Source organism: Belonocnema kinseyi, chromosome 7, assembly GCF_010883055.1.
Source record: "Belonocnema kinseyi isolate 2016_QV_RU_SX_M_011 chromosome 7, B_treatae_v1, whole genome shotgun sequence".
NCBI lineage: Eukaryota > Metazoa > Arthropoda > Insecta > Hymenoptera > Cynipidae > Belonocnema > Belonocnema kinseyi.
Window position 1 is genome coordinate 49,734,336 of NC_046663.1, and position 20,165 is coordinate 49,754,500.

Sequence of the window (20,165 nt, forward strand, 5' to 3'; positions counted from 1 at the left end):
TAACCGATTTCTTTCCCATGTGTCTACTAGCGTCTCTTCTGCACCACATTCTTTTAGAATTATCTCGTTGCTTACTTTGTCCATTAGGGATTTCCCGCTTATCATGCGCATGAAGTTTACACTGCTTTTACAAAAAATGATTCACCTTTTCTGCATCAAAGTTGTGCTGTTATAGTTGTAAGATATTATTATTCAATTTCCCACAGGGTTTTTTCACAAAAAGTACGTTTTTTTATTAATAACTGAGTGTTCACCTACTGGACCTTTAAATTGCCCGTGTTCTAGTGAACGTCTTCATTTATTGGAGCAAAACTGTCACCCCGCAGGCCCAGTGAATGAACAGCAGGTTACGGAGACCTGGCTGTTGTTTCTTTACATATAAATAAGTTTGTTTCAATTAATGTGACTATAAATATCGATACTACAAATATAAACTATAAATAGTTATGGTTTAAATGTATATTTTTTTGGTTAGAACATTAAAAAGTAAGCACGAACTAAATTAAAGGTAAGGCAACTTTGAGGTTAGAAATTTAATGCTTTTTTTGCATTTAGAAAACGTTTTTTAACTATTAAAAACATTAATTCTTGCTAGGTACTACTGCGTACTAGAAAATATATATTTATAAATGTTTACAGAATTTCCATTTTTACAACACTGTGATTTATAATTGTATTTGCTAATTTAACCTAAAGCAATATAGTAAGGTGCTGTATTACAAATGTTATGTGTACTAAAAATCGCAGTTTTCTATTGTAGTCACTAGATAAGAGTTATCTACTTTTAAAATCCTAATTCTAATTTGTAGTGATTATAGTGTTCATTCACTGGTGCTCTACTGTTCATTCATTGGCTCACAGTGTTCATTCACTGGTGTTTTCTTTAATTTTGCACTATTTAATTATTTTTTTATAAAGCTTTTTGGTAAAAACAAAATTTGTTTATCGGATTATGAAATTCAAACTCTTAAAAATCTATTTTTAAAAGTTTTGTAAGAATAATCAATTATTATAACGTGAAATGGACTAGTTGTAATCAGTGATTTCCTTAAGTGTTCATTCACTGGGTCACTCACCCTAGTTAAATTTTCAAGCCAAAAAAAAAAGAATTTTTTCAAGACAATCGAATAGCCAACTATAAGAATCATTTTCAACCAAGAATAATGATTTTGAAAGTCTCATTGTGATTAAAATTGAAATTAAATACTGTGAACTCCTGAGAAAAACAGAAAAAAGTCAATTAGCCGCATTTTTCTTCAAAAATTCGCATTTAAAAAAAAGTCGCAAAAATAGCGAACCAAGCCTTGCGATTTTTCAATTTTTAGTACAAATCGTAACTGTAAATAAATTATGATTTTTTAGCACTCGCTTTACTCGAGCAAGTGACCCAAAAAGCAACTTGGCTCTCCTCGATGAGCAACTTCGAGATGGATAAGGAGAAAGAAGAAAGGGCAAGAGATCTGTATCAGTCATACATTTCAGATTATAAATCAAATTTGTTATTTGGTCAGCAAGAACTAGAACCCAATGGTAAATTTAAATCCTGTTTTTTAATTTTTTAACACTATTCAAATAAAAATCTTTTCCTTCAATAATTTTGTATTTTTTCAGGCATCTTTGTGGAACATGAAGTTGTGGATCCCAGTATTATGAGCCGAAATGACATAAAAAAGAAAAGCAAACTAATTGTAGACGCACACTTAAAAGAAGAATAAATTCCTTTAATTTGTGCTGGTGTTTAATGGCAGCTGATTTGAACAAGTCTATTTTTTCTATTTATCAAAATAGTGGTCCTAAGCCGGCACCTCCTGGTCCTAAGCCCTCAATTAGTGTCGAGGCGCAAGAGGAGCACGCCTTGGTTTGTTGCGTTTAAAATTGCGTCCCATAATTAAAATAAAATAGAATCAGCGAAAAGTTAACGAAAACATACAGAAAATAAAAGGACACCTACTAGAGACAAAGAACATGCAATCAAAACACAGCCAAACCAAAAAAAAAGCAAGAGACAAGTGAAATAGAACTGAAAGACAACAAAATAAAGCAACACACAATAAAAGCAACAAAAAAAGTACAGACTCAGGACCACCTGTTTGGTGTCTAATCGACTTTATCAGGAAAAAGCACACAAAACACAGAATCCAACGCACTTAACCCTCAACTGGCACAACTCCTTTTTATTATGTGAATGGCACAACGGGTCTTTTTCACCCCACGTGTTCAAACATGTCCCACGCAGCCAGGATTGAATATTTTTGTACAACAAAATTATGCAATGTAGTTTAAGATATTGTTTTTTAATAGAATCTGTTTTATAGCCATTAGTTTAATTTGAGTTAGTTACAAAAAATTTTGATAAAAAACGACAAAATGTGCGTTTTTTACTTATAAATTCATAACTCGCGTAATTTTTAATATTTTTACCTAAAAACGTAGGGTTATACTCTTGAGATACTACACTTAAAGAAAAAAATTACTGCATTATTGATGCTTCCAAAAAAGGTATTTATTTCGCAAAATGAAAACTCGATTTTATGGTCAAATAAAACACCATATTTTTCCATGTTTAAATAAAATTATTTTTATTTGAATTCACAAAAATAGTTAATAAAAAATACAAAAGTAACATATGAAACAATTTTTCAAAGTTGTAATTACTCTTTCAAACCTACACAGTCGCTGCAAAGGCAGGCGTGGTGCCCATGGCACATCGGGTGATTGTAGGCGTGCATTTTTTACGTCCATTTATTCGATTGTAAGCGTGCAAAATAATTTAAAAAAAAAAAATTTCATTTTAGATGATAAACTTACGTGGGAAATTGTACTAAAATCACTAGCATCAATGCCACAAATTTTTGTTGAAAATCCCTTTTTTGCTCACTGACGGCACATCGGGTAATAAATACCCCACAGTTTTACACGGCCTACTTTGAGCGGGTGCCCAACATATGATGAAGTTTGCCACTCTATACTAACTCACTTTACCTGCAGTTAGTGATCTCAATTACTGTGAGAAGTTGACACGCGGTCTATTTTCTCGAATTTAGGACGGTTAATTCGAGCTCACAAATTTGTTGGGGTATTTTTCACCCATTGTGCCAGTTAAGGGTTAATCGATCAAGCGAAAACTAAAGTGAAATTTTTCAGCGTGAATTACGTCCGTGTCTATGAACGTGTCAGACGACAAAATGAAAATCGTTAAGCCGACACGCGCAACATCTCTGAGGAACGCGAGAGTGCTAACTTAACCCACAGTGTCGACTTAGGACCACTCTCCCATACAATCTTTTCTTCATAAATTATTTAATTTTTAATTTACCTAATTAAAATGGTACCATTTTATATATATATATATATAAAATAATGATTAAATATAGTTTTCATTCAATATCAGAATGACCACAAAAGTTCATTTTCAAAATTCCCAACATTTTCCTTAAATGATTTTTCTTTTTCCCTGAAAATTAATATTTAAATACCAAAATTCTAATGTTCTATCATTTTAATATAAAATCTTTTTTTAATAAAATAAAGCTATTTTAAATTTAAATTTGGATTAACTTGAAAAAAGTGAAAAAGTAAGTTCATTTGAATTTAAAAGTATTAAAACAAATTCGATGAAATTTATGGAGATTCGAGTGATTTTGTTGAATTGAGTATTATTTACAAGAATTCAACTGAATTACAAAAATTGAAGAGAATTCCAAAGAATTTCAAACAATTTAGGATAAATTATTAAAAATATATAGTAAATTCTACTCAATTCACAATAAATATTTTAAAATCTCTTTAAATATTTCAAATTCTACGAAATCCCTCACTTTTTGTGAATAAACTTTTGAAATTATATTTCCTGAAATCCTAGAAAATTTATTAAAATACTTTGAAAGTTTTTAAAATCCCTTAATATCATAGAAATTCGCAGAATCTTTTTACATATTTTACAAACTTATAGTTACTGTTAAATCGTTTTACATCTTCCAGAACTCTAGAAGATTCTTTAGCCGCATGAAAATGTGTTTAAATCCCTTAAAATCCTTGGAAATTCCCTTAAAATTTATTTAATCCCTTGAAAATTCCCCTAAATCTTGTAAAATACCCTAAAGTATTACATACCCTTTGAAACCCCTTCAAATTATTGAAATCAAGTAAAAAAAAATGTTGGATCTTTTAAACTACTTTAAAATTTGTCAACTCCTTTGAATTCTTTGTAAATCCTTTGGAATCGTTTTAAAAGTCCTAAAATTATTTAAAATCTTCGATATCTTTGGAAAGCCCTCAAAACCGTCTAAAAGCTCTTGAAAATGCATTAGAATCCAATTAAATACCGTAACATATTCCAAATCATTTGAAATCCCATTAAATGACCTCCATGATTTTTTTTAAGTGCCTTAAAATCATTTACATTTTAAATCCCGTGAAATCTTTTTAAATCACTTGAAAATTACTTAGAATTTTTTTTAATATCCCAAAATACTTTTAATTTTTTTAAATCAGTTAAAATTACTGAAATTAATTTTAAATCCTTCGGATTTTGTTTAAATATCCTAAAATCTTTGGAACTACCTTAAAATATCTGAAAATCTTGGAAATCCTGTGAAATTACATGAAATCTAATATTTCCTGAAATCCTTCAAAATGTATTAAAACAGCTTGAGAGGTTTTAAATTAAAATTAATAAAATCAGTTAAAATTCCCTGGAATCTTACGAAATTCCGTAAAATATTTCAAATCCGTTGAAATCTTTTGAAACTTCTTGAAACTTTTTAAAGCGTTTGAAAATTCCTTGGAAATTTTTAAAAATTCCTCAAAATTTGTTTAATTCTTTGAAATCCCGAAAGAAATCGAAAATTCCTTAAAATTTTTTAAGTCTCTTGAAAATTCCTTGAATTTTTTTAAAATAACCTACCATCTGTAAAATTCATTGAAATCTCTTCAAAGTATTGAAATAAATTGATGATTCGTTGGAGCCTTGAAAAATTTTTTTGAAAAACATTTTTCAAATCATTTGAAACCTTTAGAAATCCCTTGCAACTTTTTAAATCTCTTCCAAATGCCTTAAAATTTTTTTAGATACCCTAAAATCTTTAAAATTTATTGAAATCCCTTCGAATGATTAAAATCGATTAAAGATTCCTTGAAAACTTTTGAAATATACTAAATTCTATCAAATCTTTGAAAATACCTTGAAATATTTGAAAATCTTTGAAATCCTACGAAATTCCTCAATTCTTGTGAATAAATTATTTGAGGTCCATTAAAATATGATAAAATCCTGTGAAATTAAATTAAATCTGATATTTCTGAAGATCCTGGAAAACTGATTAAAATATTGTATCATATCTTTCGAAATTATTTAAAAAAACATGACATTTTTTTTTAATTCCGTATTAAAATCATTAAAATCCTTTGAAATTCCATGAACATTTTTTAATCTCTTGTTATATGCCTTAAAACTTTTTAAAAATTTTGAAACTGCCTTAGATGTTTGAAAAATATCCTAACATCCTTTGAAATGCCTTTAAATTGTTGAAATGATGGAATAGAAAATTCTTGGAAATAATTTTAAATACACTTAAATATTCAAATTCCTGTGAAATATTTTGAAATCTCTTGAAACTTTTTAAAGCTCCTAAATACCCTAAAATCTTTCAGATTATTTTGGAATTCCTTTAAATTATTGAATCATATTCAATTTTTTTTAGAATCATTTAAAATATCCTTAAATATTTCAGATCCTTCAAAATATTTTCAAATCTTTGAAAATCTTTTAAGTCCTTTCAAACTATTGGAATCAATTAAAAAAGATTCCAAGGAACTTTTATTTGATTCCAATAATTTGAATGGATTTCACAGAATTTCAAAGATTTTGGGGAATTTTCAAGAGCTTTAAAAAATTTGAAGCGATTTTTTTTCCAAAGAATTTGAAAGATTTCAGAGTATTTTTAAAAAATGCATGAAATTTTGAAGTCTTAAAAAGTTTCAAAGGATTTCATAGAATTTAGAATCTTTTAGGTTTTTTTTTTCAATTTCAAGTAATTTTAAAAAGTTCTTTAAAATGAGAGGAAGATTTTTAATTATTTGAAGTATTTAAGGGTAGATTAATGAAGGTTCAAAGAATTTAAAATACGTTAGGGTATTTTTAATTATTTCAAGACATTTTCAAGATTTTAAAAATTTTCAAGTGATTTCAAAAGATTTCGAAGACTTTAAAATATTGTAGGTAATTTAAAAAGATGCCAAAGAATTTTAAATTGATTTGAGTCATTTTATTTTTATAACCTTTCAATCTTTTTTAATAAAGTTACAACACTTTCAGGAAATATCAATAATTTAAAGAGATTTCCAAAAACTTTAATAATTTTAGAATATTCTGGAAAATTCCTAATAAATTTATTTTCCTAATAAATAAATAAAGACGCATAAAAAAATGTCAATGGATTTCAAAAAATTCGAAAGGATTTTCAATAGTTCAAAGTTTTTAAAAAGATTTCAAGGAATTTTCAAGAGCTTTAAAAAGTTTAAAAAGATTTCAAAATTTTAGGGAATTTGAAAAGATTCCAAGGAATTTTTAATTGAAATCAATAATTTGGGTGGATTTCAAAGATTTTAGGAAATTTTGGAAAGTTTCAAGGAACTTTAAAGAGCTTTAAAAAATTGCAAGCGATTTAAAAATATTTTAAAGTATTTCGGAATACATTAGGGAATTTTACAAATATTTTTAAAATTTCGAGTGATTTCAAAAAAGCTGAAAGCTTTTAGGGTATTTTAAAAAATTTCATGAAATTTTCAAGGGTCTTAAAAGGTTCCAGGGAATTTCATAAAATTTTTAATCTTTTAATTTTTTTTTAATTCTAAGTAACTTTCAAGAGCTCTGAAAAATTGCAAGGGATTTCAAACCATTTGAAAGGATTTGCAATGTTTTAGGAAATTATGTAAGATTCCAAGGAATTATTAATTAATTTTGTTTGATTTAATTTTGAAACCTCAAGCTATTTTAATAAATTTTCAAGGATTTCAGAAATATCAGATTTCATAAGACATCCAAGATTTTCAAATATTGCAAGGTAGTTTCAAATATTTTAAGATATTTAAACAGATTCCGAAGAATTTTCAATTAATTTCAGCAACTTTAACTTATTTCAACAAATTAAAAATCTTTTGGGATATTTAAAAAATTATAAGTAATTTTCAAGAGCTAAACAATTTGGAAGGGATTCAAAAATATTTTACAGGGCTTGAAATATCTTCGTGTGTTTTTTATATATTCCAATGAGTTGAAGTAATTCCAATCGATCTTAAAGAATTTAGGATAGTGTTAAAAAATTCCAAGGTATTTTCAATAGATTAAAAAATTTAAACCGAATTTTCCGAGATGAAAATGATTTTAAGGAATTTGAAAAAAAATGTATGGAGTTTTTAATCATTTCTGAAGATTTGAATCGATTTTATAGGATCTATAAAGTTTTAGTATATTTTGAAAGAGTCCAAGGGAGTTTAGAACATTTCTGAGGATTTTAATGATTTTAAGGGACTTAATAGCTTTTAAGATATTTTAATAATTTTTTCAGGATTTCAAAACCTTTAAAACATTACAAGCGATTTAAAAACATTTGCAGGATTTGAAATATTTCAGGATATTTTAAAAGACACCAATAAATTTTCAATTGATTCTCTAATTTAATGAGATTTTAAATTATTTGAAATATTTTAGGACATTTAATTAAACTCCCAGCCATTTTCAAGATCTTTAAAAAGTTTCCAGGGATTTCCAAAGATATCGAATGTTTTCAAATATTTTGGGGAATTTTATAAAATCAAAGGAATTTTTGATAGCTTTAAATAATCTAAGTGGATTTCGAAGGATTTAAAATATTTTAGGGTATTCTAAAAAATACCAAGAAATCTTTTAAAATCTCTTAAAACGTTTTAAAACTCTTGAAAATGCTTTGGAATAATTTAAAATACGTTAAAATATTTAAAATCCTTTCAAATATTTCGAAATCCAATGAAATTTTTTATAGGATTTAAAAATTATTTCTTATTTTTTTAAATATCCTAAAATTTTTCAAATTCTTTGAAATTTCTTCAAATTATTGAAGTCAATTGAAAATCCCTTGGCATCCTTTAAAATATCCTCAAATATTTTCAATTCTTTGAAATTTTGAAATCCCTTCAGATTATTAAAATTTATTGAAACTTTTAAAAATAGTGTATTATACCCTAAAATATTGCAAAAGAAACTATAAAAGAGTTATCTGAAATAAGTTCAATTTTCAGATAAAAAACTACCTTCAATAAAAAAAAAAACTTTTAACAAAAAAAAAGAACTTGGAAAAAATAGTTACATTTTCAAACAAAGTGATCAATTTTTCAACTGAAATTGTGAATCTTTAACTGGAATAGTTGAATTTTAAACCGGAAAGACGAATTTTCAATTAAAATTATGTATCTTTAACTAGAATAATTGAATTTTTGATCATAAGATGAAGTTTCAACAAAAAATATTAATTTTCAGCTGGAGAAATCAGCTTTTGAGCAAACAAAATATATTTTCAACAAAATAATTAAATTTTCAACAACAAAAAAATTAATTTTCTACCGAAAAGATTAAATGTATATAACAAAATTTTGGACAACAAATTTAGTTAAAAAATTCATTTTCGCTTGAAAAAACTAATTTTCCACAAAAAATACAATATTTTGTTTTTAAGCTAGGCTAGTAGGCACAAAAATTTACATAAAAAGTTATTCAAAAATAGGACAGTTTAATTTTAAGTTTTAAAACCAAGTTTTCAGCCAAATAAAATAAATTTTCAAACGAAATAGTTAAACCTTTAATTAAACGGAATTGTTCAATCCTTAGTTAAACAAATTGATTTTCAATAAAAAAAAAATTAATTTTCAATAAAAAAAAACTAATTTCCAGCAAAAAATATGAATTTTGTACTAAAAAAGATAGTTTTTTAACCAAAAACTGAATGTTTAACCAAAGAGATTAATTTTTATCTAAAGTTATGAAATATTTAACTTGCATAATATTTACATTTTCAGTTTAAAGCACAAAATAATTTTCAACCAAAAAATAAACAAATTACAAACAAATGGTTAAATTTTCGGAAACAAAATTCCTTTTCATGCAAAGAAAAAAAAGTTTTCAAGCAAAAAACTCATATTTGAAACAATTAATGAATTTTTAATTGCAATAATAAATCTACCAAAAAATTAGATTTCAACAAAATAATTTAACTCTCATTCAATTCATTTTATTTTCAACCTAAAAGATGAATTTTCATCTAAAATGATAAATATTTAACTGTAATACTTGAATTAAAAAAAAATGTTTAAATAAGATGATTAACTTGCAAAGAAAAAGATTTTTTTCTACAAAAAAATCGATTTTTAACAAAATATGTGTTTTTTCGACGAAATAGTTGAATTTTCAATTTAAAAAATTACCTTCAATCAAAAAACTAACTTGCAACAAAGAACTTTGAAAAAAATTGTTATATTTTCAAACCAATTGATGAATTTTCAACTAAAATTATAAATCTCTAACTGGAATAGTTGAATTTGAAACCAGAATGACGAATTTTCAATTAAAATGATGAATCTTTAACTAGAATAATTGAATTTTTGACCAAAAAGATGAATTTTCAACCAAAAAGATTAATTTGCAGACAGAGAAATAAGTTTTTGAGCAAATAAAATAGATTGTCAACGAAATAATTAAATTTTCAACAACAAAAAATGAACATTTTATTTTTAAGCTAGAGAGCATTTTTTCACAATCTTAAGAAGAATCAATATTCTAATAATATTGATTGGACCAGTAGACAGAGAAATCAAAATAAAAAATCATTAAAAATAGAATAGTTTAATTTTAAATTTGAAAAATAAGTTTTTAGCCAAATAAAATAAATTTTCAACGAAATAGTTAAATATTCAATCAAACAGATTAATTTTGAACCAATCCTTAGTTTAAAAAATTAATTTTCAATAAAAAAAACTAATTTCCAGCAAAAAATATGAATTTTGTACTAAAAAATATCATTTTTTAACCAAAAACTGAATAAATAAATTTTTAGTCAAAAAATGAATGTTTAACCAAAGAAATTAATTTTTATCTAAAATTATGAAATATTTTACTAGCATAATAGTTACATTTGCAGGTTAAAATACAAAATAATTTTCAACCAAAAAAAAAACAAATTTAAAAAAAAAATGGTTAACTTTTCGGCAACAAAATTCCGTTCCATGCAAAGAAAAAAATTTTTCAATCAGATAGTTCATATTTCAAATAATTAATGAATTTAAATTCAAATAATAAATCTTCAACCAACAAAATTAATTTTCAACAAAAAAGTTTAACGTTCATCCAAGTAATTTCATTTTGAACCTAAAGGATGAATTTAGACCCAAAATGATAAATATTTAACTGAAACACTTGAAGAAAAAAGAATTTTTAAATAATAAGATTAACTTGCCAAGAAAAAGATTTTTTCCTACAAAAAAATCGATTTTTAACAAAATATGTGGATTTTCGAAGAAATAGTTGAATTTTCAATTAAAAAAGACAAACTTTCATCCAAATTGTTGAATTTTGAACTAGAAATTATCGCTTTTCTACCAAAACTGGACATTCAAATTTTCAGATGAAGGAATTAGTTTTGAACAAAATTGGTGAATTCTCAAATAAAATTATGAATCTTCAACTGGAATGGTTGAATTTTATACCAAAAGATGATTTTTCAATCATAAAGATTAATTGTCTACAAAAAAAGGCGAATTTACCACAAAGTACATAAATTTTTAAACAAATAGTTTAATTTATAAATAAAAAAAGTAAATAGAAATTCAATAATTAATTATGATCTAATTCGAGTAAACTGAGACAATCATAAAAATCTGCGACTGTAGATTAAGTAGAAATCACTTTTCTAAATTGACCAAAATTACTAAAATAATGAAAACTTGAATTTTATTTTAATTAATTTTAATTTTACTTTAAATAAATTCCCGATCATTTCCCAGCCAATTCCCCAACTTTGAAAATTAAAATTTAATCTTCAAATCATTTTAATTCGTGGGAATTTCGAAGTAAGTCATTAACGAATGATTGAAACAAGTAAACAGTGTATTTCATTACCTTAAAAACAAATCACATTCATACAGAGGGGCCGTGAAAATATTTTATTTCTGCACTTCCCTATAACGGCCCCAACCGAGGCGTTCTTTCCTGATTTCGAGTTTCAGCCATGAAGGGATATACTCCTCGTCTTTGAACCTGACAGCATTCGGATACTTCAGGGGCTTTTCCGGTTCCTTGAAGGGATGGATTTTCTTCAACTTCTGCATGAAGTACTGCTTATTAATGTCTTTGGGATCTCTGTACTTATCCATATAGATGTTGAAAGCCTGCCTAATCGGAAACCAGACTTGTGGTTTGATGTATGGTTTCGGAAAATCGTACTCGAATTGTGGCGATCTCATTTCTGCAAATAATGATTTATTTATTAGTAATCTAGTAAATTATAGGATTATTATATAATCTAGTAAATTATAATTATAAATTATTTATAAAAAATATTCTCGACAAAAAATGTAGTTGAATTTTTAGTTGAAAAAATTAATTTTTAATAATAAAAAAACTAATTGTCAACCAAAGAAATGAATTTTCAAACAAAAATGAATAATTTTATTAAACAAATTTTTTTTAAATACACGAATTTTCAACTAAATTTTTTAATTTTCAATGGAATTTTTAATCTAATATTTGAATTTTCAATCAAAAAGGTGAATTTGTAACCAAAAAGATTAATATTCTACCACAAACGACAGAAATTTTCGACCAAACATGCAATTGAAATTTCAATTGAAGAAAAATGCTGCGAGCGTGCGAGAGAATATTGCAGATTGATGCAAACTCCTGTTAAAAAAAAAAAAAAGAATCCAACAACCAAATTTGGACCACAACGAGCAAACAAAAACAAAAAAATCCTATTTTAATATGAAAAATAAAAAATAACAATTTTCAGACAAAAATAAAAAAGAGGAAAGAAAAATGAGTGCTGTAAATTTCTACCTATTAAATTTTGCTTTCCTTGATAAGGGTACTGTACGACTATCGAAACTTGGTAATGCAATTTTTTATTTATTTTTTTTTTTATTTTTATTACGAATGTTATTTTATTGTAATTTGATGAAAATAAAAATAAAAAAGGCGAAAGAAAGAGAAAATGAAGGAATGGCGTGTGGTTGGCTGCCTTTTCATTTTTCTTTCCTCTTTTTTATTTTTGTCTGAAAATTATTTTTTTTTAATTTTTCAGGTTACAACAGGATTTTTTTTTGTAAAATTAATTCATTTAAAATTTCATTATTACATTTTCAGTTAAAATAATTAGTTTTCAACCAAGACCTTTTCAACCATACTGATGAATCTTTGATTTAAAAAAATTAAATTTTAAACAAAAAAAGTAATAGTTGATATTTCCATCAAAAAATACCCATTTTCAATCAAACAATTGAATTTTCAACTAAAAAAATACGATTTTTTAACATAATGAGTGAATTTCTAACTGAAAAAGATCAATATTCTATAAAAAAGAAATCAAAATTTTAACTAAATAATTGAATTTTCAACTGATGGATATTTATCTAAAGAAGATAAATATTTTAACAAAAAAATAATTGTTTAATTTGCAACTAGAGAAGTCATTTTTTGAGCAAATAAAATAGATTTTTAAAGAAATAACTAAATTTGCAACGAAAAAATTAATTTTCTACCGAAAAGATTAAATGTGTAAGAAAAAAAATTCGACAACAAATTTAGTTTAAAAACTAAATTTCGACAAAAAATACAATATTTTGTTTTCGATTGGTAGTAGAGAGAAGCAGTAGTTTTATTGGAACAGTAAAGTGAAAAATTAACATAAAAAATGCTTAAAAAATAGAATAGTTTGATTTTAAGTTTGAAAAATAAGTTTTTAGCAACAGGAAATAAATTTTCAACGAAATAGTTCAATCTTAAATCAAACAGATGAATTTTGAACCAAAAAGAAATCAAATTTCAACTAAAAAGATTAATTTTTTTCAACAATTTTTTTTAACTTAATACATGAATTTCCAATCAAACATTTCAATTTTTAATGGAATTTTTAACCTAATTCAATTTTCTACTAAAAAGAATAAATTTGTATAATAAAAATGTCGACAACAAATTTAGTTAAAAATAATGATTTGCAATAAAAAAAGTTTTTAACCAAAGAAATAAATTTTCAACTGAAAAAAATGTAATTTTCTACTAAAAATCAATTTTGAACAAAAGTACATGAATTTTAAAACAAATATTTTAATTTTCAGCCTAATTGTGGCATTTTTAACAAACCAAAAAAGACAAATTTTCCAAAAAAATACATGAATGTTTATCTAAAAAAGATCAATTTTCAGCAAAAAATAGAATAGTTTAATTTTCAGTTAGAGAAATAAATTTTGAACTAAATAAAATAACTTTTCAAAGAAATATGTAAATTTTCAACCAAACAAATGGATTTTCTATCAAAAATATTCAATGTGCATAACAAAAATTTCGACAAAAAATTTATTTTAAAAATTAATTTGCGATGAAAAAAATATTTAACCAAAGAAAGAAATTATCAACCGAAAAATTTAATTTGCTACTAAAAATAAATTTATAACAAAATACATGAATTTTTAACCAAATATCTTAATTTTGTAATTTAATTTTTAAACCAATAGTTGCATTCCTAATAAAAAAAGAAATTTTCCACAAAATAGATGAATTTTTATCCCAAAGATACATTCTCATCGAAAAATAGAAAAGCTTCATTTCCAGTTAGAGAAATAAGTTTTTAAACAAACAAAATAACTTTTTTAAGAAATATTTCATTTTCAACAAAAAAAATAATAATTTTCTACCAAAAAGATTGAATTATTATAAAAAATATTCTCGACAAAAAATGTAGTTGAATTTTTAATTGAAAAAATTAATTTTTAATAATAAAAAAAAAACTAATTGTCAACCAAAGAAATGAATTTTCAAACAAAAATGAATAATTTTATTTAAAAATTTTTTTTTAAATACACGAATTTTCAACTAAATTTTTTAATTTTCAATGGAATTTTTAATCTAATATTTGAATTTTCAATCAAAAAGGTGAATTTGTAACCAAAAAGATTAATATTCTACCACAAACGACAGAAATTTTCGACCAAACATGCAATTGAAATTTCAATTGAAGAAAAATGCTGTTCAAAAAGAAACATGATATAGTTAAGTTTTCAGTTCAAAAATGAATTTTTAATAAAAAAAGAAAAATAACTTTTAATCCAACGAAATGAATTTTGAACCCGAAAGATTAATTTTCTTCCAAAAAAGATCAATTTTGAATAAATTACATGGATTTTTAATCAGAAAGGTCAATTAGTCGCCAACAAGATTAATTTTCTATCATAAATGGAATAGTTAAATTTTCAGTTAAAAAAATATTAACAAAATAGTTAAATTGTAAACAAACAAAATTTTTTAAACAAAAATCATGAATCATAAAGCAAAAAATGAAAATTTTTAGTCGGTGTTCACGATTACCAACAATCTAGAACATTTAATGAAATTGTTATATCAGAAGAAAAATTCCTGGGACCAAAGTAATATTTACATAATTCGAGCAACAACAAATTTAAATGCCCTTTAAATTCCAAATTTTTCCGTAAACCTAAAGGTTTTAATTTTTTTCAAGATGAATGCCTCAATTTATATATAAATTGCGAAATTTCTAAGTGAAATTTGAGATATTACAGGATCAATATGTAAATAGAAGCTCAAATTTTTAATAGAACTAGCCAAAATTAACCGCTTGTGCTAAGTTTCGGTTTTCAAAATTACTATTAAAATGCAAATAAAGCAATTAAAAATATAGAAACATGGTCATTTTTCATATATTGTAAAACTACAATTTAGATTGTTGTTTATAGAAAAAAATCTAATTTGTACCTCCATAAATAGCCAAATAGGTCATTTGTTAATTAAGGTAGTTTTAAAAAATCATTAATTTTGATTTGGTGTCTAAATATTATAGTTTGGTTTTATTTTCAAAAAACATGTGACCGATTCCATAGAAAAAACTTTATTTATTCCAGCAGAAAAACCTAAAATGGATATTTTTTTTAAATTGCTTTTCAAATAACAAATTATTTATTAAATTTTATTAAGTGAAATAAAAAACTCTTTTGTCCATAAATTATTCAAATTTAGTTCGAATCATGTGACAAATCGCCGAAAAATCCCCACAAAACCATTTTCATTCACTTATTTGTTTATAACAAATCCAATAAGTTTTTTTACCATTTGCATTGCTATTGGACATCTTTTTTGAAAAGTTGCTTTCAATTTTCTAGGTATTTTTGATTGAATCAAAGCATTTTTTTAAACCGGTATACGTCAAAAGGCAAATTTTATTACTTTATTTTTGTTATTAAAATAACAAAAAAAGAAACTAAAATTTAAAAATCAGCCATGACAGTTCGATGCGAAATCTTATTAGCTTGATTTTTAAAAAAAAGTTAAAATCGGATAATAATTGTCTTCTAAAAATCAATTTATCCACGGACCTTTTTTCCGCAGCTTCTTGCCAACTTTTGAAAAATGATTGCATCTCAATAAATGACAGCTAATTTTTTCTTGGAAAATATTATCTACAACTCTACTGTTCCCAATTTTTAAAAGAACTAAATAATCCTAAAATATAATTATTTGTTTAAAAAATGTTTTCTTCAAAGAAAAAATTGTTCTAACGATTTCAGCAATATAAAAATTTAACTTTCAGAATTGAAAACAGTCGAGTTGTAGAGAATGTTTTCTCGTAACAAACTAGCCATCATTTATTAAAATACAATCCTTTTTCAAAATTTGGCAAGAAGCGATTGTCAGAAAAAAATTAAATTGCAAAAAAAATCGTGAAAATTAATGTTTTTTTGCGAATTTTAACGTTTTTCATTTAAAAAATCATGTTTTTTATTTGAAATGACATCAGTTAATATATTTTGATTCTTAAAATCATAGAAAACTTATTTTTTCCAAATATCTGACTTTTGGCACGATAACTAGCTTAACGTTTTTTTTTTTTTCTGAATTAACGGCAGCAGAACTACTTACTTAAAGTGTTGTGGTAAAAGTCTAACAAGCTTGTGTCCCACTCAGTCTGGAAAAATGAGAGACCAGCAGGAGTCAAATAATCCTGGTGCTTGCGATAAAAATCGAGAGTGCTCCAATTACGTTCGACAAGCTCTAAACTGAAAATATTAACAATCGCTATTTTTTATATTCCTTTATATTATAAATTTATTGTACGCAGCAAGAAGTACGTACCATGGCTGTTGCTTCTTGTATTCCGAAAAGTCAATTTTCTTATCTTGCTTATACAGAACGAAAATGTATCTGCAGTAGCCAATGCCACGTGGTGGAATGGGCCTTAGATAATCCACTAGTTGCTCTCCTTTTTCAACTGCATTTCCCGGAATGTTTCCACTGGAAAAAGGGAGAAAATGATCCACTTGCAGTAAATCGAGGAAAAGAATGCTCGGTTATTTCCCAATTTTTTATGGATTTAGAACTATTTTTCACAGTCTTTGAAATATAGAGAGGTTTTTGTTGATGGAATGCCGTCTTTTTTTGGTAAAAAAAAGTAATGTCATTAGTTGAAACAACAACATTTTAGTTAAAAAATAGTTTCTTATTGTTAAAAATTTATTTTTTTAACTGAAAACTTAAATATTTTATTTTGATTGAAACTGTATTTCTTTTTATTTAAAAATTCACGCAATTTGTGAAAAAATCCGTCTTTTGGGTCGAAAAACCTCTAATTTTGCAGATGTTAGTCTTCTATGGTTAAAAATCATACGGTTGAAAATTCATCTGTTGTTCAGTATCCAGCTAATTTGTTGAAAGTTCGTATTTTTTGTTTAATTCAAATTTTTTTGGTTTCAATTTAATTTTTTCTGTTGATAAATCATCATTTTAGTTTAAAAAACTTTTTTTTTTGTTCAAAAATTGAACTATTTTGTTAAAAAAATTTATTTCATTTGGTTGAAAATGGATTTTTTACATTACATTTTTAGATTTTTTAAATGAAAAGATTTTCACAATAAAATAAAACATTTTTACATCTAATTTGATAGAATTTTCATTGTTTTTGGTTGAGAAATACCATTTTTTTGGTTGCAGATTAATCTATTCTTTTCAGGATTTAGAGTTCTGAGCCAATTATATTACTTTCAGAACGGTAACGAGAATGAGAATATTACCAAAAATATAACCGAGAAATAAATTCTCTGAGAATTTATGAGAATCTCAGAATTTATTTTAATTAATAGAAAAATGCTTTATTTCGTTAACATTTCGGTTGAAAATTCAAATCTTTTTTTTTTAAAGTTTCTCTTTTTTATTTTAAAATTTACCTGCTTTAGCAGAAATTAAATCTTTCTTGATAAAAATGCAACTGTTTGGTTATAAATTAAGCTATTATAATATTTTCTTGAAAACTTAACTATTTCGTAAAAAATTTACTTTTTGTTTAAAATTTAAATTTTGGTGTTGAAAAATATGAACTGAAACTGAAAGATTTTCTGGATGAAAGTTGCACTTACAAAAAAAGTATTTTTTTATTGCAATTCATTTTTTTAGTACAAAACTGATCTTTTATGAATAAAAATGCAACTTTAGTAGAGAATTTAACTATTTTGTTAAAAATTCATCCTTTTTGGTTGAAAAAATTCGTCTTGTTGGATTGAAAATTCAATTTTTTTCGTAGAAACTTATTTTTTTATTACAAAAATTCAATTTTTGATGTTACTGAGTAAACTGGATTTTTTTTATAAAAAAGAATTCCTGAAAATAAAATCAAAAATCTAACGACCAAATTTGGACAACCACCACGAAATGTTCCCATTGGTATATGAAAAAAGAAACACTTCTCTCCCCTCCCATCCCTCTAAAAAAGAAAAAAAGAAAATTATTCATCATTACTTTGGACGAAAATAAAAAGGAGGAAAGAAATAATTATGGGAATGAAGAGGACGAAAGAAAGAAAAAAAAAAGAAAAAAAAGAGAAGGAAGGGGATTTGGTTGGTTGCCTTCTCATTTTTCTTTCCTCCTTTTTATTTTCGTCCAAAGTAAGGATGAATAATTTTCTTTTTCCTTTTTTAGAGGAAAGGGAGGGGAGAGAAGTGTTCCCTTTTTTCAGATTCCAATGGGAACATTGGATTGTTTCCCTATTTAAATATCCTAAATTTTAATCTGGAATGCTTTTTATGAAAACTCAACTTTTTTTGTAATAAAACATTCTTCTGCTTTAAGATAAATTTAATATTTTTTGATAAAAATACAACTATTTGCTAGGAAATTCAACAATTTGGTTAAAAAGTCATCCTTTTTGGTTGAAAATCGTTCGTCTTTGCTTGATAATTCAACTTATTTGTTTAAAACATTTGGTTGAATCGCTTTATTGAGAAATCACTTTTTTTGTTAAGGATTTATATTTTAAGTTGTAAAGTTATCTCGTTGGTTAAAAGTTGAATTATCTTGCTGAAAATTAATATTTTTTATTGAAAATTCAACTACTTGGGTCAAAGTTAAACTACATTGTAAACTTTTTTTATTGCAGACTTATGTCTGGTTTAAAACTGAAATGTTCAGTGGAAAATACTTCTTTTTTTTTTTGGTTTATAATTCATTTTTTAACAGAAAATGTAACTTTTTCATTTTTTTAAGATTTATATATTTTAGTTAAAAATTCGCGTTTTTTTGTTGTAAAAAATAATTTTTAGTTTGAAATTTCCTGTTTTTCCGTAAAAATGCATCAGTTTCGTAAAAAATTTAATTTTTTATTGAAAATTAGTCTTTTTTGTTTGAAAATTGAACTACTGTAAACAAAATTTGTCTTCTAGTTTGAAGGTTCAATAATTTAGATGAACTTTATTAATTTTTTTAGTGAAAAATATTTATTTGTTGGAAATTCGTCTTTTTGGTTTTCAAATTCTTTTCTTTTGTTGTACAAATTTCATTCTTTTTTTATTAAAATATCATTTATAACACTTTTTCGTTGGCAAATTATTTTTTTAGGTTGAATATTCACTTATTATGTTCAAAATTCAATTATTTTGTTGAAAATTCCAATATTTTCTTAAAGAGTTGTCTTTTAAAGTAGAAAAAACTTCTTTTTTTTTTGTTTGAAATAAATTAATACATTTACAAAATTTTAATTTGTATATGAAACACTGTTCTATTCCGCTTATTAAATATTCTATGGTTAAAATATCATAATATTAAAATACTGGTATTTGAATATTAATGATTTGAAATGAAAAATTAGTCAAAGAAAAATCAGAGAATTTGGAAAATGTCATGCGTCTAAGTTACTGCTTTGCATATTTCAAATTTCTGAATATGTTTGAGCTAGAAAATAATTTATATTCAAACGCTGATATAACCTGAACGATAAAAATATTGTGAAAAATCATAAATTCTTAAATTCTCTTAAATTCGTTTAAATTCTTCTCAATTCTGTCATATTCTCGGTTATATAACCTGAACTTAAATTCTCGGGAATTTAAGAAATCTGTCGACTAGTCTAAACGAAAATAGTTATAGTCTTTGCAAAAGCGGCGGAACCTTTTTTCTCTACGTGGGGACAGGGAAATACACTTATGATATTGAATGACACACTTTGTACATAGTATAATAATATTATACTAAATACAAATTGTACATGAATAATAATAAATGAAAAACAAATAGTAAATAATAAATAATAATAAGCACAGGTATAAAATTCATATTGCCAAAGATTTCACAAATATTACCAAATATTTTTTTTAATATTTCAAATATTTCGCAAAGATTTCAATGACTTCTCGAAGGTTTAAAAATTTGCAAAGATTTCGGATAGATTTAGAAGATTTTACAAAGATTTCAATTATTTCCCAAAGATTTAAATAATTTTACAAATATCACCAAATATTTAAAAAATACTTTTAATATTTAGCAGATATTTAAAGATTTGAGAAAAATTTTACAAAGATTTCACAAACTCTTTAATGATTTCTCAAAGATTTCAGAAAGATTTGAAAAAAAATGTCAATGATTTCTCAAA

The 20,165-nt window shown here is 24.8% G+C and overlaps 2 protein-coding genes across 3 annotated transcripts in view; one reads left to right on the forward strand and one right to left on the reverse strand.

Moving 5' to 3' along the window:
- LOC117176451 overlaps nucleotides 1-1,747 on the forward strand; it is a 25,036-nt gene extending 23,289 nt beyond the window's left edge. Inside the window, exons 9-10 of the mRNA XM_033366692.1 lie at nucleotides 1,363-1,530; nucleotides 1,612-1,747. Of these exons, the coding sequence (XP_033222583.1) occupies nucleotides 1,363-1,530; nucleotides 1,612-1,715 (272 nt within the window). The 3' untranslated portion in view covers nucleotides 1,716-1,747. The remainder of the gene's footprint in view (nucleotides 1-1,362; nucleotides 1,531-1,611) is intronic.
- The window catches only part of LOC117177046 (39S ribosomal protein L38, mitochondrial), a 31,637-nt gene that overhangs the window by 2,292 nt on the left and 9,180 nt on the right, over nucleotides 1-20,165 (reverse strand). Inside the window, exons 4-6 of one of the 2 annotated variants that reach the window (XM_033367510.1) lie at nucleotides 16,385-16,543; nucleotides 16,172-16,308; nucleotides 11,147-11,492 (exon numbers count right to left, since the gene is read on the reverse strand). In XM_033367510.1, the coding sequence (XP_033223401.1) occupies nucleotides 11,191-11,492; nucleotides 16,172-16,308; nucleotides 16,385-16,543 (598 nt within the window). In that variant the 3' untranslated portion in view covers nucleotides 11,147-11,190. Of the gene's footprint in view, nucleotides 1-11,113; nucleotides 11,493-16,171; nucleotides 16,309-16,384; nucleotides 16,544-20,165 lie in introns of those variants that run through there. The other variant, XM_033367509.1, reaches the window with a different exon arrangement.